Source organism: Elephas maximus, chromosome 3 (assembly GCF_024166365.1).
Source record: "Elephas maximus indicus isolate mEleMax1 chromosome 3, mEleMax1 primary haplotype, whole genome shotgun sequence".
NCBI lineage: Eukaryota > Metazoa > Chordata > Mammalia > Proboscidea > Elephantidae > Elephas > Elephas maximus.
In genome coordinates, this window is record NC_064821.1 from 159,492,261 (window position 1) to 159,519,100 (window position 26,840).

The 26,840-nt window shown below is 40.3% G+C and overlaps 1 protein-coding gene across 9 annotated transcripts in view; it reads left to right on the top strand.

Annotated features, from left to right (window-relative positions):
* Positions 1-636: 636 nt before the first annotated feature.
* Positions 637-26,840, top strand: part of LOC126073344 (myomegalin) — a 254,478-nt gene continuing 228,274 nt past the window's right edge. For 6 of the 9 annotated variants that reach the window (XM_049879935.1, XM_049879936.1, XM_049879933.1 and 3 more), the window contains exon 1: positions 638-1,021. In XM_049879935.1, the coding sequence (XP_049735892.1) occupies positions 786-1,021 (236 nt within the window). In that variant the 5' untranslated portion in view covers positions 638-785. Of the gene's footprint in view, positions 1,022-26,840 lie in introns of all 9 variants that reach the window. The other 3 variants (XM_049879947.1, XM_049879926.1, XM_049879928.1) reach the window with 1 other exon arrangement.

Sequence of the window (26,840 nt, forward strand, 5' to 3'; positions counted from 1 at the left end):
GACATATGGAATAGGAGAAAAGGGTTTAGCAGAGGATTTATTTGACCTATGACCCCTTTCTTTTTTTCCCAGATGATAACAGTCCGTTGACTTGATGGTGGATACCAAGACATATTCTTTACTATGATTTCTTCATGAAAAATGGCATCACAAAGTCTCAGCTGAAAGGAAAACTGGGGTTGTTTAGCAGAGAGTTATTGACAATTACTAAAGGGAAAATGAAAGGAAATGGAGACTTAAAAAGAGGGAGAAAGGGAAGAAAGAAGGGGAAAGAGGCTAGCCAACAACCTGGAGAAGTGATGAATTTGAGGAGAGATTAACAGAGAGAAAAAAGCGGATAAAAGATAAGAGGATAACAGATTTGGGCAAGGAGGAAGACAAAAGCCAGGAAAATATGTAGAGAGGGGGTGAGAAAAGAAGGAACTCATCTGAGGTTGGAAATTGAGGAAGGTGGCATTGGAGCATATAGAAAAAAAAAGAGTGGGGTCTGGGAATGAAGGGATCTCCCGGTTGAGGTGGTGGGTGGAGAGAGAATGGGGAGGTAACAGAGGGTGAAGGGGCAGCGGCGGGTGTTTGCGGGAGCCGGACCAAAGCAATCTGGGCGGAGCAGGTGGCAGAAGCAGCGGTGAAAGGGCAGGATCCGGCCAGGTCTCCGCCTCAACAGTGGCAACTGGAGGGGCTGCTCATCCCCGGCCAGAGGGATGCGCCCTGGCAGCCCAGGAAAGCCATAAGAAAACGAAGCAGGAACGGAAAACAGGATTGGAGAGGCCAGGAGAGAAAAATTCATGAAGAGGGCCGACAGCGGGTCCAGCTGCCGCCGCCGATGTGACTGCAACGGTAGCTGCTGCAGCGTATCCCGCCGGGCGCAACACGCGCCTTACTGGGCCGGGGACGCCGGGCGAGCTCCCCCGTCCCGGCGGCATTTCCCTGGCCCAGAACGGCGGCGCTCCGAGCTGTCCTGGAGCTGGGCGTTGGCGGCCGAGGAGGAAGAAGCAGCCGCGGCGGCCGCACCCTGGATGAGGTGAGGGCTCCGCCAGCTTCTGGCGCTTGGAGACCAGGAGGATGCGAATCGCACCGGGCTGTTGGTACGCCATGCTGTGGGTAGGCTGAGGCTGCGGGCCGTGGACCCGGGTTCCTGGAAAGGGTTGTTGCAGAGTGACAGCTGCCTGGCGAAGGTTGGAGGGCAGGAGAGGTGATGGGGCCTGTGATGGGCACCAGAGGGGGAGAGGTGATGCGGTGTTGCCTAGAAATAAAGCGTGGGGCTGGACTGTTGGGCCTAAAGCTCAGGAAGCCTGGTCTCTATACCAAGGGCTTCCCTTGATATGTAGACAAGGCTTTGTAGCTGGAGGTGAGGTTGAAGGCTGTGCCTGTTGGGTCGAGCCAAAGGAGAGGAGAGATGAACATGATTCAGGAGGACATTCCAGGATGGAAGCCTTAAAAAGAGCCTTAGGGGCGGGAAAAGAAGATAAAGGATCAGGAAATGTCATGGGTACACAACTGAAAGAGTCCTCAGTGCCTTCTCTTGCACCGCCTTCTGTTTTGGATATTCATCTTAGATACAGACAGCTGGGTGGGGGTTGGTGATGGCTTTTTCTTCCTTGACCACCTCCTTTAGCCTGCAGGGCTGGAGCCCTGCCTGTTGGCTGGATCCCAGGTCCTGCAGGACAAGCTCCATTCTAAACCGGGTCACTTCCTCTGCTCTTAGAAGAGGGAACAGATTAGGGACAAATTTTCTTCATGTAGCAGCAGGATGAAAATCTGTCTGACATACAATTTTCTAGAGAAGAGAGTGTGCCTTTTTCTCAATAAGCATTTCCCTGGCGTAGCATTTTTAGCTTTCTCTTTCATGGGAAGTCAGTACAGTACTCATATAAACTACAAGGCAACAGTGGTTTCTGTCTCCAAGCTGCAATTAACTCGCTGGGATTTTAGAAAAGTTATTTAATTTCTCTAGGCCTCAGTTTCCTATGCATAAAATTGGGATTTGGGTTAAAAGAGTATCACAGAACTAAATAGTCTCTGGTTCTGTATTCTGTTTTCAGGACACTTTTATTTGTGAATGATGAAACTCTATTCACAGACACAAAGAAGTTGAAGGAATCCCTTGTCCTTAGCCCCTGTGCCAAAGGCAGGCTGCGGTGCAGGGAGCGGGTCACTGGGGAAAAGGAGGGAGGGGAGTGAAGGTGGGGATGGGGGGAAGTTGGGGATAAGGGGAAGGATGGAGTTCACAGGTGGCTTATGCAGACCTGGATGTGGCCTGTGTGTTGCAGTTTAGAAATTCACTCCATGGGGTTTTCAATGGCTGTAATCTTAAAAAAATAGATGACCAGGCCTTTCTTCAGTGGTACGGCTGGATGGATTCAAACCACCAACCTTTCAGTTATTAGTTGAGCACAAACTGTTTGCACCGCCCAGGGACCGTACACACTGACAATATGAACCAGTTGGTTAATGGCATCTGGACGTGGTGCTGAAAGGCCGAGGAGCAGGGAGGGCTTCACATAGGACATGAATCTTGGCTGGCCTGACAAGATATGAAGCCGGGGTTGGGTGGGAAGCAAATCCTAGCAGAGGAGCACTAGCAGGTGTATGGCCCTGGGAAAATGCCTTATTGGATGAGGCCTGTTCTGTGATAGACCTTTTCCAATGCTGACCCTCTTTCAAGTATACAATTATTAAAAATGAGGAATTAAGTGAGCTGTCAGATGGTGACAATCTGTCTCAATGTACTTATTTGAAGCATTGTAGATTCCAGAACACTTAATTGTGCTCATGAGGAACCTATACATAGACCAAGAGACAGTCATTTGAACAGAACAAGAGGATACTGTGAGGTTTAAAACCAGGAAAGGTGTGCCTCAGGGCTGTATCCTTTCACCATATCTATTCAGCAGACAGATGCTGAGCAAATAATCTGAGAAGCTGGACTGTATGAAGAAGAACTTGGCATCAGGATTGGAGGAAGACTTATTAACAACCTGTGATATACAGATGATACAACCTTGCTTGCTGAAAGGGCAGAGGACTTGAAGCACTTACTGATGAAGATCAAAGACCACAGCCTTCAGTGTGGATTATACCACAATGTAAAGAAACAATCCTTACAACTGGATCAATAAGCAACATCATAATAAGCAGAGAAGAGATTGAAGTTGTCAAGAATTTCATTTTACTTGGATCCACAGTTAATGCCCATGGAAGCAGCAGTCAAGAAATCAAACAATGTATTGCACTGGGCAAATCTGCTGCAAAAGATCCCTTTAAAGTGTTAAAAATCAAAGATAGCACTTTGAGGACTAAGGTACACCTGACCCAAGCCATAGTATTTTCAGTCACCTCATATGCATGTGGAAGCTGGACAATGAATAAGGAAGATGAAAAAAGAAACGATGTGTTTGAATTATGGTGTTGGCAAAGAATACTGAATATACCTTGGACTGCCAGAGAACACACAAATCTGTCTTGGAAGAAGTACAGCCAGAGTGCTCCTTAGAAGTGAGAATGGCAAGACTTCATCTCATGTGCTGTGGACATGTTATCAGGAGGGACCAGTCCCTGGAGAATGACATCATGCTTGGTAAAGTAGAAGGTCAGTGAAAAAGAGGAATACCCTCAATGAGATGGATTGACACAGTGGCTGCAACAATGGGCTCAAACATAGCAATGATTGTGAGGATGGCACAGGTCCGGGCAGTGTTTCCTTCTGTTATACATACGGTTGCTATGAGTTGGAACTGACTGGATGACACCTAACAATAACAACAGAGTGTACATTCTCCTTGGATAGCCAGGAACCAGCAGACAGCTCTCAGGGGAAAGTGATTTTAGAGACAGTTCAGTAAGTTCCTAACATCAAACTTCAACTATTACATTCCTCTAGCCATTTCTTTCTCTTTCTCACTCTTTTTTGTTATTATTATATTTTTTATAGCTTTTGAGGGATAATTGGCATATAATAAACTGAATAAATTTAAAGTGTACAATTTGATAAGTTTGACATATGTATATACCTATGAAATCACCACTATGATCAAGATGATGAACATATATATCATCCCCAAAACTTTTCATCTGCCTCTTTACAATCTCTCCCTCCTATCTCTTCCTGCCGTGCTAATATACAGGTAACCACTGATCTACTTTCTGTCACAATACATTAGTTTGCACTTCCTAGACTTTTATGTAAATAGAATCATACCGTATGTATTCCTTTTTTATGTGGCTTCCTTCAGGGTAATTATTTTGAAAGTTGTCCTTATTGTTGTGTGTATCGATAGTTCATTTTCTTTTGGTGCTGAGCAGTATTGCAGTGTATGGATATACCACAATTAGTTGTTGAGTTGATTCCAGTTTTTGGGCATTACAAATAAAGCTGCTGTTAACATTTATGTACAAGTCTTTGTGGGTACATACAGTTTCTTTCTCTTGGGTAAATTTCTAGAGGTAGAACGGAAGGTATATGTGTAACTTTTTAAGAAACTGCCAAACTTTTTTCCAAAGGGATTGTACCTTTTACATTCCCACTTGCAATGTATGAGAATGCCCATTTGTCCATACCCTTGTCAGCATTTTTACTTTCTTACCTTTTTTTATTATCGCCATTCAAAAATAGAAAAAAAAAAATCAATTGCTGTTGAGTTGATTCTGACTCATAGTGACCCTATAGGACAGAGTAGAACTGCCCCATAGGGCTTCCAAGGAGCGGCTCTGGATTTGAACTGCTGAACTTTTGGTTAGCAGCGGAATACTTAACTACTGTGCCACCAGGGCCCCAAAGCCATTGTAGTGGGCGTGAAATGATATTATGGTTTTGATTTGCTTTTTCCAAATGACTAATGATGTTGAGCTTCCATGTGCTTAGTTGTCAATAAGTCTCCATAAATTTAAAAGGATTCAAACCATAGAAAGTGTGTTCTCTGACCACAATGGAATTAAAACAGAAAGAACAGAAATCAGTATTCTGATTTCAATACCGAAATCAATAACAGAAAGAATAAAATCCTCGAATATCTGGAAACTCAACACACACTCTTAAATGACCCATGGAACAAAGAAGAACCAAAAGAGCGATAACCCACTGCCATCAAGTTGATTCCAACTCATAGTAACCCCATAGGGCTTGGTCAAGGATCTATTAATGGAAACTTAGATTATTGATTTAAGGCTTTTCTTTTTCCTCTAATATAGGTGTTTTAATGCTATAAATTTTATTCTGAGTACTTCTTTAGTTGTATCCCACACGTTTTGATATCTTGCGAATCCATTTTTATTTAGTTTAAAATGCTTTCCTATTGCTGTTTTGGAGCCATGGTAGCACAGTGCTTAAAGCGATTGACTGAGAACCAAAAGGATGGCGGTTCGAAACCACCAGCAGCTTCGAGGGAGAAAGATGTGGCAGTTGGCTTCCATAGAGATTTACAGCCTTGGAAATCCTATGGGATCACTGTGACTTGAAATTGACTTGACAGCAGTGGGTTATGGCTGTTTTGGTTCTTCTTTGTTCCATGGGTCATTTAGGACTATGTGTTGAGTTTTCAGATATTTGAGGATTTTATTCTTTCTGTTATTGATTTCTGTACTGAAATCAGAATACTGATTTCTGTTCTTTCTGTTTTAATTCCATTGTGGTCAGAGGACACACTTTGTGTAATCTGAATCCTTTTAAATTTATTGACACTTACTCTATGACCCAGATTTTGGTCCTGCTCTTGTTGGGGGGGGTGTGTTTTATAAAGATCAGTTAGGTCAAGTTGGCTCATCATGTAGTTGAAGTCTTCTATATCCCTACTAATTTTATATCTAGTTGTTTTATCAATTCTTGACAGAGGGTAGTGAAATCTATGAATATCAATTTTTAATTCATTATTTCTTCTTGCAGTTTTCTTCATGTTTCTTGTGCTTCATGTTATTTGAGCTTATTGGATGTTTATAGTTTTTATCACAGTTGGACAATTTTGAACTATTATTTCTTCAGATATTGTTGTTGTCATTACCCCTTTTATCTCCTTTTCTTTGAGGACTCCGATTACACAAGTATTTAGATTACTTGAATTTGTCCCACAGCTCACTGGTTCATTTATTTTCAGTTTTTTTTTCTTTCTTTGTTTTATTTTGGATCATTCCTATTGCCATGTCTTCAGGTTCACTAATCTTTTCTTCTTCAGCATCTAAAAGCTGTTAATCCCATTCAGTATATATATATTTTTTTATCTCAGATATTGTATTTTTTACCTCTAAAAGTTTAATATATATGTTCTTTATAACTTCTGTGTCATGTAAAGACGATAAATCTTTCTACTACCTTCTTGAAAATATAGAATGTTATAATAACTTTTAATTCCAGCATTTGTATCAGTTCTGGATATGTTTGTAGTGATTGATTTTTCTCTTCATTATGGATAATATTTTTCTGTTTCTTTGCATGCCTGGTAATATTTGATTAAATGTTACACATTGAACATTTTACCTATTGAGTACTGGTATGTTGTATTCCTGTAAATATTTTTGAGCTTTATTCTGGGACATAGTTATTTGGAAACAATTTGATCTTTTTGTCTCTTTTTTGTAAGCTTTATTAGGTGGAGCTAAAGCAAAATTCCATTTAAAGTTAATTTTCTCCACTACTGGATACATACCCTTCTGAGAACTCTACAAAATACCTTATGAATTAAGGTTTTTTTCCACTTTGGTTGATGGGGAAACAAACTATTTCCTGTATTGTATGAGCCAAAAGGATTGTTCCCTCTGATTCTTTCAGATGATTCTTACCCTAGTCTCAGTGGTTTCTTCATAAAAATGTGCTAATCAGTGCTCAGCTGAATACTCAAAGAGGACCCTTGTATATATCTGGAATTTTCTGTTCTTTCTAGAACTTCATCCTATGAATTCTAGCTGCCTTGGTCTTCCCAAATTCCCAGTTTGGTTTCCTTGACTTAGGAAGATCAACAGGTTCTGCCTGGATTCCCTCTCCTAGTACCTTGACCTATACATTCTCTCTAGGCAGAAATCTAGGGCAGTCGTAGGGATCATTTTGTTTTCCTCCCCCTAGGGATCATTGTCTTATGTTGCCAGATGGCCAGTGTCTGAAAACCACTGTTTCACACATTTTTCCCCCAATTTTTAGTTTCTTCTATTGGTGAGGGAGAATAAATATAGACCCTTTTACTCCATGTTGTCTGGAAGCAGATGTGGCTCTCTAGATATCTTTTAAGTCAGTAGTTCTCAACCCTGGCTACATATTAGAATTATCTGGGATAGGTTTAAAGAAAAAAAAAAATCTGATGTGTAGACTTCACTTCAAATGAATTAAATTAGGCTCTTTCAAATTGAGGTCCTAGCATCAGTATTTTTTTTTTAACTTCTTGTCTTTTTTTATTTATTATTTTATTGTGCTTTAGGTGAAAGTTAACAGTGCAAATTAGGGTCTCACTCAAAAATTTATACACAAATTGTTTTGTGACATTGGTTAAAATCCCTGCATTTTGTCAGCACTCTCCCCCTTTCCCTTTACACCCTGGGTTCCCTGTGTCATTTGTCCAGTTTTCCTGTCCCTCCCTACATTCTCATCTTTGCTTTTGAGCAGGTATTACCCATTTGGTCTCATATACTTGAGTGAACTAAGAAGCATGTTCTCATGTGTATTATTGTTTGTTTTATAGAGCTGTCTAATCTTTGGCTGAAAGGTGGACTTCGGGAGTGGCTTCAGTTCTGAGGTAGCAGGGTATCCAGAGGCCGTAGTCTCAGGGGTCCTTGCAGTCTCTGTCAGACCAGTAAGTTTGGTCTTTTTTTCGGGGGGGGGGGATTTGAATTTTGTTCTATATTTTTCTCCCACTTTGTCTGCGACCATCTATTGTGATCCTTGTAAGAATGGTCAGTGGTAGTAGCCAGGCACTATCTAGCTCTTCTGAGCTCAGGCTAGTGGATACTGTGGTTCATGTGGTCCATTAGTCCTTTGGACTAATATTTTCCTTGTGTCTTTGGTTTTCTTCATTCTCCTTTGTTCTAGACATGATGGGACCAATAGATGTATCTTAGGTGGCCGCTTGCAAGCTTTTAAGACCCTAGGTTCTAATCACTAATGGAGGGTATAGTACATTTTCTTTAGGTACTATGTCAGTTGACCTAGATGTCCCCTGAGACCATGGTCCCCAGTCCTCAGCCCCAGTAACTCGGTGCCTCAAGGTATTTGAATGTGTCTAGGAACCTTCTATGACTTTGCTTGGTCAAGTTGTGCTGACTTCCTCTGTATTGTGTGTTGTCTTTCCCTTCACCAGAGTTAACACTTATCAATCATCTAGCCCATTGCCATGGAGTTGGTTCCGACTCATGGGACTCTATAGTGATTTTCCCTCTCTACCCATCCTCTCCCTTGTAACCCACCAAAGATTGTTTTTTTTCTGTGTGTAAACCTTTTCTTGAGTTCTTTCAGTAGTGGTCTCATATAAGATTTGTCCTTTGGGATTGACTTATTTCACTCAGCGTAATGCCCTCCAGATTCACCCATGTTGTGAGATGTTTTGCGGATTCATCATTGTTCTTTATTGTTGTGTAGTATTCCATAGTTTATCTGTTCACCTGTTAATGGGCACTTAGATTGTTTCCATCTTTTTACTATTGTGAATAATGCTGCAGCGAACATGGGTGTCTCTATGTCTATTCGTGTGACAGCTCTTATTTCTCTAGGATGTGTTCCTAGGAGTGGGATTGCTAGATTGTATGGTACTTATATTTTTAGCTTTTTAAGGAGGCACCATATCGTTTTCCATAGTGGTTGTATCATTTTACACTCCCACCAGCAGTGCCAGTAATGTCAAGTTGAGATGGTATCTCACTGTAGTTTTGATTTGCATTTCTCTGATGACTAATGATCGTGAGCATCTCCTCATGTGTCTGTTAGCTGCCTGAATGTCTTCTTTGGTGAAGTATCTGTTCATATCCTTTGCCCATTTTTTAATTGGATTATTTGTCTTTTTGTTGTTGAGTTGTTAAAGTATTCTGTAGATTTTAGAGATTTGACCCTTGTTGTATATGTTCCTTGTTGGAACCATCTGTAAGTTCTCCTTTTAGTCTTTTGTTGAAGTCTTTTGATGAGCATAAGTGTTTAATTTTTAGGAAGTCCCAATAATCTAGTTTCTCTTCAGGTGTTTGTTCATTGTTAATTATGGTTTGTATTCTCTTTATGCCATGTATTAGGGCCCCTAGCATTGTCTCTATTTTTTCTTCCATGATTGTTATCATTTTAGGTTTATATTTAGGTCTTTCATCCATTTTGAGTTAGTTTTTTTGTATGGTGTGAGGTATGGGTCCTGTTTCATTTTTTTACATGTGGGCATCAAGTGTTGCCAAAACCATTTGTTAAAAAGACTGTGTTTTCCCCAAATAATGGACTTTGGTCCTTTGTCAAAGATCAGCTGACCACAGGTGAATGAATTTATATCTGGGTTCTCAATTCTGTGGCATTGGTCAATGTGTCTGTCATTGTGCCAGCACCAGACGGTTTTGACTACTGTGGCTGTATAGTAGGTTCTGAGCTCAGGTAGTGTGAGGCTTGCTACTTTATTCTTTTTCTTCAATAATGCTATACTTATCTGGGGCCTCTTTCCTTTCCGTATAAAGCTGGTGATTAGTTTTTCTATCTCTTTAAAGAATGCTGTTGGTATTTGGATTGGGATTGCATTATATCTGTAGATCGCTGTCCTGAATTGAATTATGTCCACCCAAAATGTGTGTCAACTTGGCTAGGCCATGATTCCCAGTATTGTGTGATTGTCCACCATTTTGTCATCTGTTGTGATTTTCCTATGTGTTGTAAGTTCTATCTCTATGGTGTTAATGGGAGCCCTGGTGGCAAAGTGGTTAAGAGCTTGGCTCTAACTAAAAGGTCAGCAGTTCGAATTCAGAAGCTGGTCCTTGGAAACCTTATGCGGCAGTTCTACTCTGTCCTATTGGGTCACTATGAGTTGGAATTGACTCGACAGCAATGGGTTTTGTTGATGTTAGTGAGGCAGGATGAGTGGTGGTTATATTAATGAGGCAGGACTCAATCTACAAGATTAGGTTGTGTCTTAAGTCAATCTTTTTTGAGATATAAAAGAGAGAAGTGAGCAGAGAGATATGGGGACCTCATACCACCAGGAAACAAGAGTCAGGGGAATAGCGTTTCCTTTGGACTGGGGATCCCTACGCTGAGAAGATCCTTGACCAGGAAAGATTGATGAAAAGGACCTTCTTCCAGAGGAAACAGAGAAAGCCTTCTCCTGGAGCTGCTGCCCTGGATGTGGAGTTATAGCCTCCTGGACTGTGAGAGAATAAATTTCTCTTTGTTAAAGCCATCCACTTCTGGTATTTCTGTTATAGCAGCACTAGATAACTAAGACAATTGCTTTGGGTAGAATTGATATCTTCAAAATGTTAAGTCTTCTATACGTGAGCATGGCATGTTTTTCCATTTATGTAGGTCTCTTTGGTTTCTTGCAATAGTGTTTTGTAGTTTTCTTTGTATAGGTCTAGCATCAGTATTTTTTTAAAAAACATTCTATGCTTTCTCATGTACAGCCAGGTTAAAGAATCACTGTATTAAAGAAACTGTTGCATTTATAAACAATTCAGAGAGATTTTTGAGTTCTGTCACTCCATCAAGACAAATAGGTGGTTGGGCTTTCTTTTGGAAGGCAGTGTTGAGTTATAGTAGGTTTGCTGTGTACTGATATAATTAGATTTTTATTTTAGAACTGCATAACCACTGTGTGTGAAATGGGTTTTAGTGGGTTGAGTGAGGAGACCGGAGGATAAGTGGTTCAGGGCAAGAAGTGGTAAGGGCCTGAACTTGGGCAGTGGTAGTGGGAATGGTGAAGACTAGATAGATTTGAGAATTTCTGAGGTAGAATTGATGGAACTTGTTGATCAATTGAGTGTGGGAAATGAGGGAGAGTGAATAAACAAGTGTTACTCTCAAATTTTCATATAGTGATTAATAATTTCATCAATTGTGTAGATAATGTGGTGGGAGAAGTATGTCTCAGGACCATGAGAAAAATCTTCCAGTTTAGGACATCCAAAAGGAGATACCTTGTAGAACTATCTCCTGAACTCTATATTCTTTGAAGTATGGAGAGAGAAAAAACTTTCAGAGCTTATTTTTTTGAGTGTGGTGCATGATTTTTAACAGATGTATCTTTCTGTTTTTACTTGACTTAGGTTAATGTTAAAATCTTTTCTGTTTCTTGAACATATATCAGTAAATAGTAGAATAAAGTATATGTCTTCTAAATTGTAAGATATCAGGGATTATAGCAGACATTTGTTTTGTTTTTGTTTTTTGGCTGTGGGGGCATTCATTTCTTTTTATGGACAATAACTCTACACTTTTTTTTTAGGAATTACTTTTTTGCAATTGTTTATGGCTGTGATGGTTAAGATTGTATGTCAGCTTGGCTGGGCCAGGATTCTCAGTGGTTTGGCAGTTATGTAATGATGTAATTGGGAAATTATGCAATGATGTAGTCATCCTCCATGATATTATCTGATGTGATCAGCCAATCAGTTGTAAGGGGAGTTTCCTCAGAGGTGTGGCCTGCATCCAATTTATATATAGATACTCTAAAAAAGCTTGTTAGGTTGTTCTGGATCCTGCATCTGACTTGTCATCATCTGACTTGAGCCAGCTATCTGCTGTATTGCCTGCTGATCTTAGGATTTATTAGCCTCTGCAGCCTGTGAACCAGTGGCAAGCCATCTTACCTGCCGATCATGGGATTCATGGACCTCTGTAGCCTGTGACCCAGAAGTCTACCATCTTCCCCGCCAATCTTGGATTCAGCAACCTCCACAGCCTGTGAGCCAGTGGCCTACTGTCTGACCTGCTGATCTTGGGTTCGTGGGTTTGTCAGCCCCTACAGCTACGTGAGTCAGGAGAAGCTTCCAGCCTGACACCAAACCCATGGGCTTGGGACTTGTCAGCCTCTACAACCACAGGAGCCATTTCCTTGAGATAAATCTCTTTATATATATATATATATATAAACCAACCCAAAACTCACTGCTGTCAAGTCAATTCTGACTCATAGAGGCCCTACAGGACAGAGTAGAACTGCCCGATAGAGCTTCCAAGGAGCACCTGGCGGATTCGAACTGCTGACCTCTTGGTAAGCAGCCATAGCACTTAACCACTATGCTACCAGGGTTTCCGATATATATTTCATTGGTTTTGCTTCTCTAGAGAATCCAGCCTAACACAATAGTCTTGGTAGAAAGGTCAGTTAAGGTACTCTGCCCTCTCCTAGCTAAATGATATGAAACCCAGCTAGGACAATTCAACTGTCTTCGTGGACGCTGCATCTTCAATGGAGCAATATAAGGGTGGAAAAAATGGCTGGAACCAATTGATCCCTTCTTGTTACCTGTATCCCTATTGCTTCCTATTCCTGCCCTTTTTGAGCCTATTCTTTTGATTGTTACACTGTACCTTTGATTCTGTAGGTCTCCCCTTCCAGCAAATCCTCTTTAAAATTTTTTAATTTAGCCAGAGCTGGTTCATTCATTTTTCTAAAATGTATTTATGAAGTATTAGGCATTTCTGGGTGCTAGAACAGAATGAGGAACAAGTTTATCAGATAAAGGCTCTACCCTCACAGCTTAAATGTAATGAAGCTGTAGGAGGACTGATGAGGAGATAAACAGCAAACACATCAATAAATATGCAAATAAAATGAATTTAGATATTAATAAGTTTTATAAAGAAAATAAAATGGAATCATAGGTTACAGAAGGGCTGAGGTGGGTGATGAGAGCACTACAATTGCAAAACCCCCAGGTAGGAATGAGTTTGATGTATCTGAGAAATAGAAAGAAGACCAGCACAGCTGAAGCATGATAAACAAGAGGAGAGTGGCAGGAGATGAAGGTGAAGAAGTGGGTTGGGACCAGGTCATGTGAGACCTCTTGGGCCACAGTAAGCTGTTTGGATTTTATTATAAGGCATTGGGAAACCAATAGGGTTGAAGGGCTTGAAACAGGAGTATGATATGATCTGAAAAATGTTTAAAAACGTCACCCTAGAGAACAGACTTTAGGAGACCTAAAGTGGAAGCAAGGAAGGATATTTTGAAGGCTGTTGGAGCAGTCCAGATAATGGTGATTCACTTTGTGATGGATGGAGTGGGGCTGGTAAGAAGTAGACAGGTTTAAATACATTCTGGAGGTAAAGCCAACAGGATTTGCTGGTGTATTGGGTGAGGAGAATGAGTTGAAAAGAGGAGGCATCACAGGCCTTTTAAAAAGAGTAATTTCACCCCTTCACCACAGGAATTAGTTCAGAGATGGGCTCTTAAGTTAGTTGAAGCAGAATTCTTCAGGAGCCTCCTGAAAGAGATAGCTTTTCTTCTAGTGGACTTGAACCTGGGGGAGAATGTAGACCCAGGCAGATCCTTGGCAGATAACTTGCTACCCTGCAGATCCTGAAAATGAAATGAGCACAGAAAACAACTGCGAGATGGACAGAGACAAGTTCATTGTTTGAGTCTCTGTATTAAGCTATCTTTGAAACCCCTGGTTGAGATTTTTTGCTTATCCTTATTTGAGGTTCTATCCCCACTTATTATAGGAATGGCAATGTTTAGATAATGGGACAAAGGAATAAAGATCATTTGCAGCGGAGAAAACTCTGCGTAATATAAAAAAAATCTTCATAGAGCATTGCACATGGTAACTAAATGGTGGGAGTGTTCATGGTGGGAGGGTGGTCGCAGGTATGGTGGTGGTATTTGCTTGAGAACACTTGAATCTCCTCTTCGAAACTCCTAGTCTTTCAGCCTTATTTTCCAGAGCAGCCTCATAAATATGGGGGATTCATACCGGGTTTCACAGGAGATCCAAACAGAATTCTGAAAGTCTTTAGCTTTTGACACTGATCTCCCATGGCAGTGGTATTGTCATTGTTGTCATCATCATTATTATATTTGTAATTTGCATTATTAATAATATTTATTGAGTGCTTGCTATGTGCAAGAGCACTGGTGGTACAGTGGTTAAGAGCTCGGCTGCTAACCAAAAGGCCAACAGTTCTAATCCACCAGACATTCCTTGGAAACCCCATGGGGCAGTTCTACTCTGTCCTATAGGGTCGCTATGAGTTGGAATTGACTCGATGGCAACAGGTTTGGTTTTGGTTGGTGATATGTGCCAGGTGCTATGTTAAGCACTTTATAAGAATGCTCTCATTCAGTCCTCACTGCAGTTCTGTGAGAAAGATGCTATCATTCTCATTTTTATAGAAATGTTAAGTAATTTGACGAGGTCACACAGTTATGAAGTGATAGAGGTGGTGCTTAGTTAGCAGGTGCTACGTTTCTGTTTCCTGTACATTAGAGTAATTCTTTTTGTCCATCTAGTATGTTTTTTAAAAATTTCCTTTCAGGGATCTTAGGTTTGCTTTTCCTTAAAAAATAAATCAAAACAAAAAATAAGTAAAAGAACAAAACAAAAACCTTTGATGGAACTTTGATAAAAATGATCTGGTCCTCAAATTAGCATAACAAATGTGAAGATGTCATCTGTTTTAAAATAATAAGCTGCACTATTAAAATCTGATCTTGTGAGGATTCGTCTTCTAATTCATTTGGCAGAACCCTCAAAGGTGAGGACAGAGAAATGGATGACCTGTTTAAAGCAAAAGGAAGTGTATGCGGACATGACCAAGAATATTTCAAAAAAGAATCAGACAGCTCTATATTCAGGTTAATAAAAGTAGGTGAATTGCACATTTCAAAGGAGAACGGTTCAAATAACAAAGACTTAAAACAAGCTGGGCTCACTGTCCAGAATAACAGGCACACACATTCACAGAATGGGGGATCTTGTCCACGTGTGTGCTCCTGCACACCTACACCTCACATACAACACTAGCTCAGAGAAAGCAGAACCAGTGAAAGAAATGTTAACACAAACAAGTGCCTTTAATGTATGAACAGAAACAGTACCATATATTAGTATCCATAATATTTTAGTCTCCATGGTATTTCAATCTATAACATCTTTTTGTGTTTTTATTGCTGTGTGATCCTTGACTTTGAGATCTCCAACTAAATATTTCAGTTAAAATTTACAGCTTTATCATGATCTCAACAAGGGAGGTTTTCATGGATTGTACATATCTCCAAAAAGAAAAAAAAATTCTTTCTTATAATTAAAAGCACATTGTGAAAAGCATATGCGTAGGTGATACATTCTACAGAATGGTCTTACAAAGGTGCTACTTCACTTCCTTGATTTTCACCATGAGTCGAGTTTCATGTTGTGCAGACTTAAATAAATAACTGTTCTGACTTCTTTATCTTCCTCTATTTTAAACAAAATAATAGCTTCCTAGTGAATTTTTTTTTTCTAGTGAATGGGAGGGCTGGGCCTCTAACTCTATAGCACGGCCTCGGTTTGAGGGAAGGTTCAGGAGTCTGTATTAGTTATCTCTTGCTGCATAACAAATTACCCCCAAACTTAGTGGCTGAAGGCAACAAACATTCATTATTTCACAGTTTCTATGGGTCATGTATCTGGGCGCATTAACTGGGTGGCATTGGCTTAAGGTCTCATGTGGTTGGTGTTGGCTGGGGCTGCAGAAATCTCAAGACTTGACCAGAACTGTAAGATCTACTTCCAAGCTTACTTGTGTGGTTGTTGGAAGGCTTTAGTTCCTCATGAGAGTGGTTGGACTAAGGGCCTCAGTTTTTCATGGGTTGTTGAACTGAGGGCCTCTATTCCTAGGCACACTGCTGGGCTACTAAAAACAGGGTAGCTTGCTTCCTCCAGAACAAGTGATCTTAGAGAGAGAGAGAGAGCAAGCATTATCAAGATGGAAACCACAGGTTATTAATAGTCTAATCTCAGAAGTGACATTCCATCACTTGTATTTTATTCTTTTCCTTAGAAGTTAGTCATTAGATCCAGCCCACACCCAAGGGGAGGGGACTAAACAAGGGTGTGATTATCAGGGATCATTGGGGGCCATCTTAGAGACTACCAATCACAGTCTGGATCCATTACCTAAGCTCCTGGCAATTACAGAGGCAATAGGATTTATTTCCTTCTTTCCTCCATGCACCTCCTCCCCCTCTTCCTTTCTTCCTTCCTTCCTCCCTTCCACCCTCCTTCCCTTCATTCCTTCCTTCCTTCCCAAAATATTTCTTGATTATGATAATGTGCTAGGCACTGAGAATACAAAGAGGAATAAGACGTAGTTAATATTCTCAAGGAGCTCACTGGTGTGAGACAATGACACGAGGGTTTGAATGCTGACCCTACTCAGTTAAAACCAAACTCATAGTTCAAGATGGATGGAGTCTACATAACTAAGAGAATGTGAAACAGTTTTCAAGAAAAACACTGAGACCTTTTTTGAGCCTGAACTAGCAATATTAAAAGGCCAAATAACAGAGAACTTTGCTTGTGGAAATTCAGAAAATTTTCTTTCTGGTAAAAGCAGTTATGTATATCTTAAGATTCATTAGAAAGGCCTAGTGTTTTACTTGTTATAAGATTAGATTGTTTTGTTATAAGATCAGAATGGGATGGGGTTGGGCCTGGGCCTAGGCTTGGTATTAGACCCGGCCTAGAATGGGACAAATATGCAAGGTAGAGGAAAGTGGAGGCTTCTGTGTTGCTATGATGCTAAATAGGTTTCAGGGGAGCTTCCAGACTAGGAAGAAAAGCCTGGAGATCTACTTCTGAAAAACAGCCAGGGAAAGCCCTATGGATCACAATGGTCTGATCTGAAATTGATCATGGGGATGGCATAGGACTGGGCAGCATTTTGTCCCATTGTACATGGGGTCACCAATTCTGCAAGGCAAGTCCTGCCAGCAGAGGGCACTTGTAGATGGTTTTCATTGTCATGAGCTCAGATTTGGTAGTTGTGGATGGGCAGTTCTTCCCAAAGTTGGGTGATGTTTCCTAAGCAGCTTGAATTCACTAGAGCCTGTATGGAGGATGTAGCATGGCTACTTTCACTTCCAGAGCCAACTCTAGACCATGTGACAGGAAGACTAGAGGTGAGGTAGATTTGGTCTTTGAGTTGAGTGGGTAGGTGCCGCAGCTGAGAGTTGGGGCTCAGGGTTTTCTTAACAGGGCAGGCTCTTGAAAAATTGTATTCTGATTATATTAGTGAGAGCTCATGAGGTAACCTGTTCTTTCTCCCCTCTTCCGCCTCCTTCCTTCCCTGCCCCCGCCCTGTTCTGCTCTCTTGCCTCTGCCCCTAAATCACAGAAACTTGCCCTTGAGACATGAAACTATTTGGGAAGGACTTTGGAGGAGCTGGCCTTGCCTGAGATGGTCACTTATGCCTTGTGGTATCTTAAGGGTGCCACCTGATATCTGGCAGGTCATAATATACAGGCAGAAAGCTGCTGTCAACAGAGTGAGCAGAACACAGACTAGAGAATCCCAGAAGAGATGCATCTAAAGGGTTGGCTGTTGTCACACCACCTGGGCATGAATAACCTGGGCCTAGACTCGGGTGAAGCAAGGAAGGCACTTACTCCCAGGGTCATACAAGTGCAGAGCAGGATCCTGTCTTTAGCTAAAACTTTGATGTTTGGCTCATCATGAATTTTTGCATTAATTTTTATTTCTAAAAATATTACCTTAAATAGTATTCATCTTGGTTCCTGAGTTTCTTTGGCTCCCCTTAAATTTTGTACTCCAGGTGAATACCTCACTCCAGTATTAGCCCTGAACACCCTCACAATTGAATCAAAAAGTTGAACGAATTGAACAAGCCCATCAGCACCAGGACCTTCTGGCCTTGACTTCTCTTCTCCTCTACCTCCTGAGGAGCCCCGGCAGCACAGTGAGAATTCACCAGAGCCAACAAGTAGAGGTTGCAACATTACTGCTCCTTATACCACAGCCTCTGATTTAGAGTCACCCCGTATTTCTGTACTTGTTGTTCTACCACACACTTATCCTAAAAGTGAGATAGTTATATCAGATTAAGAGATTATTTTAGTTGAAAGAAATTATAGCGGTTAGTGTTCGATGTGTTTGCTCTTTTACTGAACCAGTATAATCTAGGAGGGTAACTTCTATAGCCACTACACTCACTTGAATTTAACAAGGGTAAAAGATTGTTGAGGCATCCTCAGCCTTTGTCTAGGATTGCCAGATGTTTGATATTGAACTCAACCGCTCAGTATTTTGGCTTCTTTTAAGCTAAAATGAATACAAAGGTGAATATACAAATGTGAGATTTTTCTCATTTAATTTTTTTCTTGATTATGTGAGGCTTTTGGAGGCAGCGTCTCAGTATTTCTGAACCCTTGCCAGTTGGAAGAAAGGACAAAACAGCTGTTCTAAACTGCCAAAAATTGGCTTTCTGCAGTTATAAGTATGGAAGACAGAATTTGTCTTTGTTGTATATTTTGCTTTTCTCCCAAGAGTAATTATTTTTGATGAGGCCGTTTGGTTGTGCAGATTTGAGTCAAATATTTCCCAGAACCTCCTGGTATTAGTGAAGTAATCCAATGCAAATACTTCAGATTATGATATGAAGTATTCTGCCTAATAGTGACAAAAGCTGGCTTTCTTTTATCTGAAGAGGGCTGGTATATGCTTTTACACAATCACAGCAATTTCATAATTTTAATTATCTTTACCAGATATACACTGAAATATTTAAGGGCAAAGAGTCTGCAACTTACTGAAACAGTTCAGCAAAATAAGGATAATAATTGTGTTTGTGAGTGTGTAGAAAGGGGAAAACATGCAAATGTGGCAAATATTGGTGAAACTAAGGGAAGAATTTAAAGGACTTCATTGTACTATTTTTTACAGATTTTCTTTATGTTTACAAATTTTAATATTTTTCACCAAAATGGAAAAATTTGGAAAAATCAGTGTTATGATTATCTCAAAATCAAAACACTGATTTTGTTATGAAACATATGAAAATTTGTAAACATATGGAAATGTTGCATATTTGTGCCCATTTCAAAGCAGGGTGATCCAACAGAAGTGGAAATTATTGAACAATATCATTAATATCACAAGCAAGTAAAATTTTGCTGAAGATAGTTCAAAAATGGTTGCAGCAGTACATCGACAGGGAACTACCAGCAATTCAAGCCAGATTCAGATGAGGATGTGGAATGAGGAATATCATTGCTGATATCAGATGGATCTTGGCTGAAAGCAGAAAATATCAGAGAGATGTTTACCTGTGTTTTATTGACTATGCAAAGGCATTCGACTGTGTGGATCATAACAAATTATGGATAACTTTGAGAAGAATGGGGATTCCTGAACATTTAATTGTGCTCATGTGAAACTATACATAGACCAAGAGACAGTTGTTCAAACAGAGCGAGGGGATAGTGCATGGTTTTAAATCAGGAGAGATGTGCATCAAGGTTGTATTCTTTCACCATACTTATTCAATCTGTATGCTGAGCACATGATCTGAGAAGCTGGACTGTATGAAGAAGAACTTGGCATCAGCGCTGGAGGAAGAGATGACACAACCTTGCTTGCTGAAAGTGAAGAAGACTTTAAGAACTTACTGATGAAAATCAAAGACTACGGTCTTCAGTATGGATTACACCTTAACATAAACAAAAATCCTCACAACTGTACGAATAAGTAACATCCTGATAAACAGAAAATATTGAAGTTGTTAAAGGATTTCTTTTTACTTGGATCCACAATCAATGCCCATGGAAGCAGCAGTCAAGAAATCAAATGACCTATTTCACTGGGCAAATCTGCTGCAAAAAACCTCTTGAAAGTGTTAAAAAGCAAAGATGTCACTTTGAGGACTAAGGTGTGCCTGACCCAAGCCATGGTATTTTCAGTTACCTCATATGCCTGTGAAAACTGGACAATGAGTAAGAAAGACTGAAGAAGAATTGATGCCTTTCAACTATGGTGCTGGTGAAGATTATTGAATATACCATGGACTTCCAGAAGAATGAACAAACCTGTCTTGGAAGAAATAGAGCCAGAATGCTGCTTAGAAACAAGGATGGTAAGACTTGGTCTTACGTACTTCGGACATTTTATTAGGAAGGACCAGTCCCTGGAGAAGGACATCATGCTTGGCAAAATAGAGGGTCAGCAAAAAAGAGGAAGACCCTCAGCAAGAAGACCGACAAGGTGGATGCAATAATGGGCTCAAGCATAACGATTGTAAGGATGGTGCAAGGTCAGGCAGTGTTTCATTCTGTTGTACATGGGGTCACTATGAGTCGGAACTACTTGACTGCACCTAACAACAATACGACATACATGTATGTCCAAAACCAATCCAAACCTGTTGCCACTGAGTTGATTCTAACTCACAGTGACCCCATAGGACAGAGTAGAACTGCCCCACAAGGTTTCCTAGGCTGTTAATTTTTTTTAATCTTTACGGAAGCAGACAGCCACATCTTTCTTCTGTGGAGTGGCTAGTGGTTCAAACCACTGACCTTTCAGTTAGCAGCCAAGCACTTAACCACTGTGCCACCAGGACTCCTTCATGTACATACATACATGTGTATACATATATACCTAAGATTCTATTTGTAGAGAAGACAGAACACCATGCAGCTGTGATCCTCAGTGTCTACCAGAATTTTACCTCCAGAGAAATTTCTCCTAGTTGATTCAGGAACAAGCTGTACATGGCGTGACACAAGAAGCAGAGGCAGAGACCATGGCTGTACGGCTGCCTTGTCCGTAGCAATATTTTTTCTAACATGGAATTGAATCCAAGATCCAAACCAGGATCACGTATTGCATTTCATTATTATCCCTCCAGATTGTTAAACCAGCCTAGACTGGCTGAGCTCCTTGTGCATGGACTAGAGCTGCTTGTCTGGTTCTGAAAAAAATGACTCAAGTTTTAGTGATGATGCCCTACAAGCTTTTTATGAATTTATTCCAGTATTGTTTCTGGTTCCCCAAATTTCTTTCTTTACCTTTCCATCAATCCTTTCAAATTTTCATAACCCGTATCTGTGTTCAAAACAAGGAAAATTATCTAGGTAATTTATACTTCTTTCCTCACTGTTCCAGCCCCCTTCCCAGAAATTTACATACCACATTTCATGCATAATTTTCCTTCTTCCAACATCAAATACCCATAAATAGGGGGTGTTGAAAGGATAAAGGGGGTTGTGTAAGTAAATTGCCGCCAGCTGTCTGAAGTCCTGGTTTTAATTTCTTTCATGGAGGTTTTTGTTACAGCTGACAGACAAGGCTAGCCAGTAAAGGAGATGGGTCTGAATAAACACACACACACTCACACACATACACTCACACACACACATTTCCTCCAGAGAGGGGAAGATGTTTGGGAGTCAGAGGAAGGAATACACGAGGGAGGAAATGCCCACTTAGGTTTTTGTCCCTAGAATTCCACCCTGGAAGTGAGGGAACCAGCTTAATCAGCTTCCTTTCCAGTGCTTTGGTCTCATATGATAAACCAGAAAGCAGAGTAATGGAAAACATGGGTCATTGTCTTAGCCCTAGAGAACATTTTAGAGCAGAACTGAAATTAAAATTCAAGGACTGGAATCCTGCCTGGTATGCAAACATTAATAAAAATAGGCATAACTTATTGAGTGCTTAAAATGTGCTGAGCAATGAGTTAAACACTTTTCATACATTATCTCATTTTGTTTTCACAACTACCCTGATGGGTAGTTACTATCATCGACCTTATTTTACAAATGAAGAAGCTAAAGCACAGAGTTTAAGTAACTTATCCAAGATCACACAGCTGTAAATTGACAGGGGGTTTTGAACCCAAGTCTCCCTGACTTAACTACTCTGCTCAATGACTACCAGTGACACTGGTTGTGCAGCACTGCTCTTCTGGTTGAATGGGAGCCTAGGAAAGGTTGGGAACATTTCTTCTATTAGTGAAAATTTGATTTGTTTTATAAAAGCACTGTATTTTGCAATCCTAATATATGATTTATGGTATTAATCATACCATAAAGGTCTGCAGTATGAATCCACCAGCCTCCTTGGAAGTCCTATGGGGTCGTTCTACTCTGTCCTATAGGGTTGCTATGGGCTGAATAGACTCAACAGCAAAGGAAATATATGATAATGTTTTATATTACTTGCATCCTTCAAGACCCTACTCAGATGCTACCTTCTTTGTGAAACCTTCTCTAGTCAAGTTTAATTCATCCCTCCTTCCTGTCTGTTCTTCTTTGTACCTTTATTGTCGCACTTTGTACAATCTGATCTGTATTACGGTTTGATGAATACTTGCCTGGTTTTCCACACTAGATTTTAAACATGTAGCACAATGCCTAGCATATGCTTGGTGTTTGTTGAACTACTTTTGAATTAAACAAACTAAGGTAACCAAATGGTCCCTAAGGTTTATCACCTTGTGGGAATAAATTAAGTTCCATGAACACTAACTACCTCTCAACTCCCACTTGTTCATTCAGGAAATGAAGCCCCTTACAAAGCCTCTTTCCCCTACCTTGCAAGTATTTCTGCTAATCCCAAGGGTTGCTTTCCAATCTCTCATAAATTTTTCCTGGTCCCAACCTCAGTTGCTCTAAGGCACAGCTGCCACTTTGCCTACTATGTATAGTCCTCAGAGCCACACATTCCCTACCCCCTGCCCTGACCCACCACGGCTAATGAAAGGCAGATCTTTTGATTCATCCTCATACAGCTTTTCTCTCCAGGGTACTTGGTACTCATCCAAGCCTTGGGTCTGCCCATGAGGTTGCCCTGATGCACTAATAATACATATAACAGATAGAATTTATAACCTCTTGTTGGGAAATTTTTCTACTGTGTGAAATTCCAGCTTTGTTATACCGGGGAACCTGCTCTCTTACTGGCCTGTCATTTAATCTCTCTAAATCTCAGTTTCCTCATTTGTGAAAGAGGGTTGCCTTGGAGGGTTGCTCTCTTAACGCTGCTTCATTTCCCTCTATTACACTTATCACCACTTGGCATATTGTTGTTCTTTATTGATTGTCGTTCTATACCAACAGACTATAAAAAGCTCCATGAAAACAGGATCTTTGTTTTTTTTTTTTTTTTTTTTCCTAATGACTGTATCCTTAGCCTACAGAATAGCACCTTACACGTATGGTACCCAGTAAGTATTTGTTGAATGAATGATTAATGTATCAGGATTATTGTACACATTTTAAGGAATAATTTCAGTTGTCTTTATCTGCATAACAATCTGTCCCCAAAATTAATGATTTAAAACATCCAATAATTTATGATACGACATTTTGGTTGAGGCGTCTGATAGATTTCAGCTGAGCAATTCATCTGCTCTACTTGGTGGTCACTCGGTGGTATTCAGCCGAAGGCAAGGCTGCTCTGGAGTCCCCAGGAGGCCTTCACTCATAGCTTGACACCTTCCTTTGTGGGAACTGCTGGATGATGTTCCACTCGTGGTCTCAGGGCTCCTCCTCCCAGCCTCTCCTTTGGAGTAGTCAGATATCTTTTCATGGCAGCTCAGTATAAGAGGCCCAAGTAGAAGCTGCAAGGCATCTTATGACCAGCCTCAGAAGTTTATGGCCTAGCACTGCATTCTCTTGGTCCAGTAAATCTCTAAGGCCAGTCCAGATTCAAGGGGAGGAGAATTAGACTCTACCTCTCAATGGGAGAAGTCCCAGAGAATTTGCAGTCATCTTTTCTAATCTACCACATTCCTCTACCCTTTGGCCACAAACATTATTCCCACCTGCAAAATCCACTGATTCCCTCCCAAAGTACCCCCAAAAGTTTTGTCATGTGCTTACTGCATCAGCTCCGAAGTCCAGAAGCTTACCGTCTAAATCAGGTTCAGATAAAGCGAAGCTCTTTGGGTACAGCTCCTGGATACAATCCCTTTTGATCTGAAGACCTGTGAACTAAAAAGAGAAGTTACCTGCCCTCTCACACCTAGCATACCATGATGGGATAGAGATGGAATAATTGTAATAGACACTCCCATTCAAAAAGTAAGAAAGCAGGAGGCATGTAGCAGTCAGTAGGCCGTAGCAATTTTGAAATCTAGCTGAGGACATATTATTGGTTCCTTGATTAGGGCCCAGGCCTGCTCCTGGGAATGATTCTCTGTGGCTCTTGCTTATCTCTGATCCTTGTTTGTAGCTGGGTAACATTTTCAACCTGCTTTCTGTCTCTATCAGGTTGAGGGTCCAAAGACATTTTTTAATTCTGTACTAAGTCCCTTTATGTATATGCTCGTGTAAAAAACCTTAAAGGTTTCTTATGTGTTAATATATAATCCATTGCTTCTCAGCTTTTTGCTAACGTCAAGTGTGATTTTATAATTAACTCTGTTAGACAAAAGGGACACTCACATTTTATTCTGAGACAAGCTCTTCTCTACCCTGGGCTGTCTGTGAGGCTGCTATCGGCTAACAAACCATTAAAATTCTTAGAAGCGCTTTTGTCCAGTGGAGATGCACACCCTTAAGATTCTTGGAGGCCTTTTTACTTAACTGAGAGTGTACATGAAATACCCCCTTAATCTTTCTGAGGTCTTAACCAAGTGTCTAACAGTCTCATCTTGGATTGAATCTTTGCCCTGGGGTCACTTCTTATTTTGAAAACATTTGCTAACTGGAAAAACCGGGGATGAAAAACAGCTTTTTTTTTTTTTTAATTCCTTCTTTCTATCCATACATCATTGTATGTGGCTAAAAGAAACCCATCAGCATTTTGAAATTTGGCCTGGAAATCTCCTTAGCCAGATGAACCCATTCATTAGATACATTTTCTATTTTCCATATTACCACAGGCAACAGTTTTGCTAGATTTTCCACTAGTACATAACACAGGTCTTTTTTTTTTTTTCCCCCAGCCTCCAATAACATTTTCTTCACTGCCTGTCAAGGTCTCTCCAGAAGTCTCCTCAATGCCCTTCCACTTTTTGCTAACAGTCTCTTTCCAGCTTCTGCCTACATATAGTTCCCAAAGCTATTGCTACTTGTTTTAGGTTTTTGCTACAGCAGCATCCCACTTCCAGGTACCAAATTTTGTTCCCATTTTATCTATTGCTACTTAATAATCTAGTCCAAAATTTAGCAGCTTCACGCAATAAACGTTTGACCATATCTCCTGATTTTGTGGATTGGTAATTCCGGCGTGGCTCAGCTGGGCAATTCTTCTACTCCATATGGCAACAGGTGGGCTTGCTCAGTTGTGTTCAGCTGATGGCTCGGATGATCTGGCAGGTCTGGGATTGCTTCACCTCATAAGCCTGGCTCCTCAATGGGAACTGCTGGATGGTGGGCACAGCTTGACTCCTCCCTTTCTCTGTGTAGCCTCGTGGCCTCTCTATGTGTTTCCATGGCATGGTAGTTTGGCTTTTTACATGACAGCTCCGGGCTTCAAAAACACTGTTATCGTTGATTTCAGAATGATTCCTCTTTGACTGGAAAGGGCATTTTACCATTTTAAATCCAAGGGACAAGGGAGACATCAACTGCAGTGATCAGTGAAAGACAGATGTTGCAGGTATATTGACCTCATATCTAAGTGCTCAGTGAATGTTAGGTGTCAAAATTAGGGAAGCATGGCTAGTGGCTAAGCGTGATGTCCTGAAGCTAAACTTATTGCCATCTATCAGCTTTGTGAACCTAGGCAATTTGCTTTACCTCCTTCTGCTCCATGCTAGTCATTTATAAAGTAGAGGTAAATAGAACCTACCCCAGAAAGGGTATGTGAGCATGGAAGGATTTAGTACATACAAAGTTTCTAGAAGAAAATCGGACACATAAATGTTAGATAAGGTTATTTTTATTTTTGCTTTCATGCAAGTAAGCATATGAAACAGTAACTTACTATTTAGTATGCTGGAGTCCCTGGGTAGTGCAAACAGCTGATGCTTTTGGCTGCTAACTGAAAATTTGGTGGTGCAGGTTTATCCAGAGGTGCCTCGGAAGAAAGGCCCTGGTGATTCACTTCTGAAAAATCAACCACTGAAAACCCTATTGGAGCACAGTTCTACTCTGACACACATGGGGTCACAATGAGTCAGAAGTAACTCAATGACAACTACCAAAAACAAGAAGTTAGTATTCTAAGAAATGTAAAGTAGAATGATATGGTATTAAATTATTTGTGTGACATATATGTGTATAAACCCATTGCCGTCAAGTTGATCCCAACTCATAGGGACCCTACAGAACAGAGTAGAACTGCCCCCACAGGGTTTCCAAGAAGTGGCTGGTAGAACTGAACCGCCAACTTTTTCGTTGGCAGCCATAGTTGGCTCCCCATATATGTATATACCTAAAATATTTTATAGCTATTAAATTATCTCTTATTTATTAAATGAGGAAAAATTGAAAATGATAAATCCTTGTGCTGTTGAGACTGTGTAAATTAGTACAATCTTTTAGAAAGTTCTTTTACCCTAATAGCCCTAAGCCTAAGAAGTTATCTTAGGGAAATAATTTTTAAAAATAAATAAAACAATTAAGGCAAAAAGACTTCACTAAGGCATTATTTATAGTAGTTTATTATTAGAAACAGCATAACTATGCAGAAATAGGATAAAAAGTAAGTTATGGTTCTATTGATATTATAAAATATTATCCAATCATTAGAATAATAAATATGAGCATTCTCTAACAACACAAATATCTAATAAGTAAAACAAGTAGAATATAAACATGCCTAAGCTGTAATTGTAACTATATAAATAGATACATAGTATATATGAATACTGACTTGAGGGAATGTGAAGACATTTAAACATTGGTGCTGGAGGGGTGGGATATATAAGTGTATTGTTTTTAAAAGCCTAGCACTAAAATCAGTACAAATTTTAAAATAATAAAGGAATTCATGTTCTCAAGAATATCTCTGGT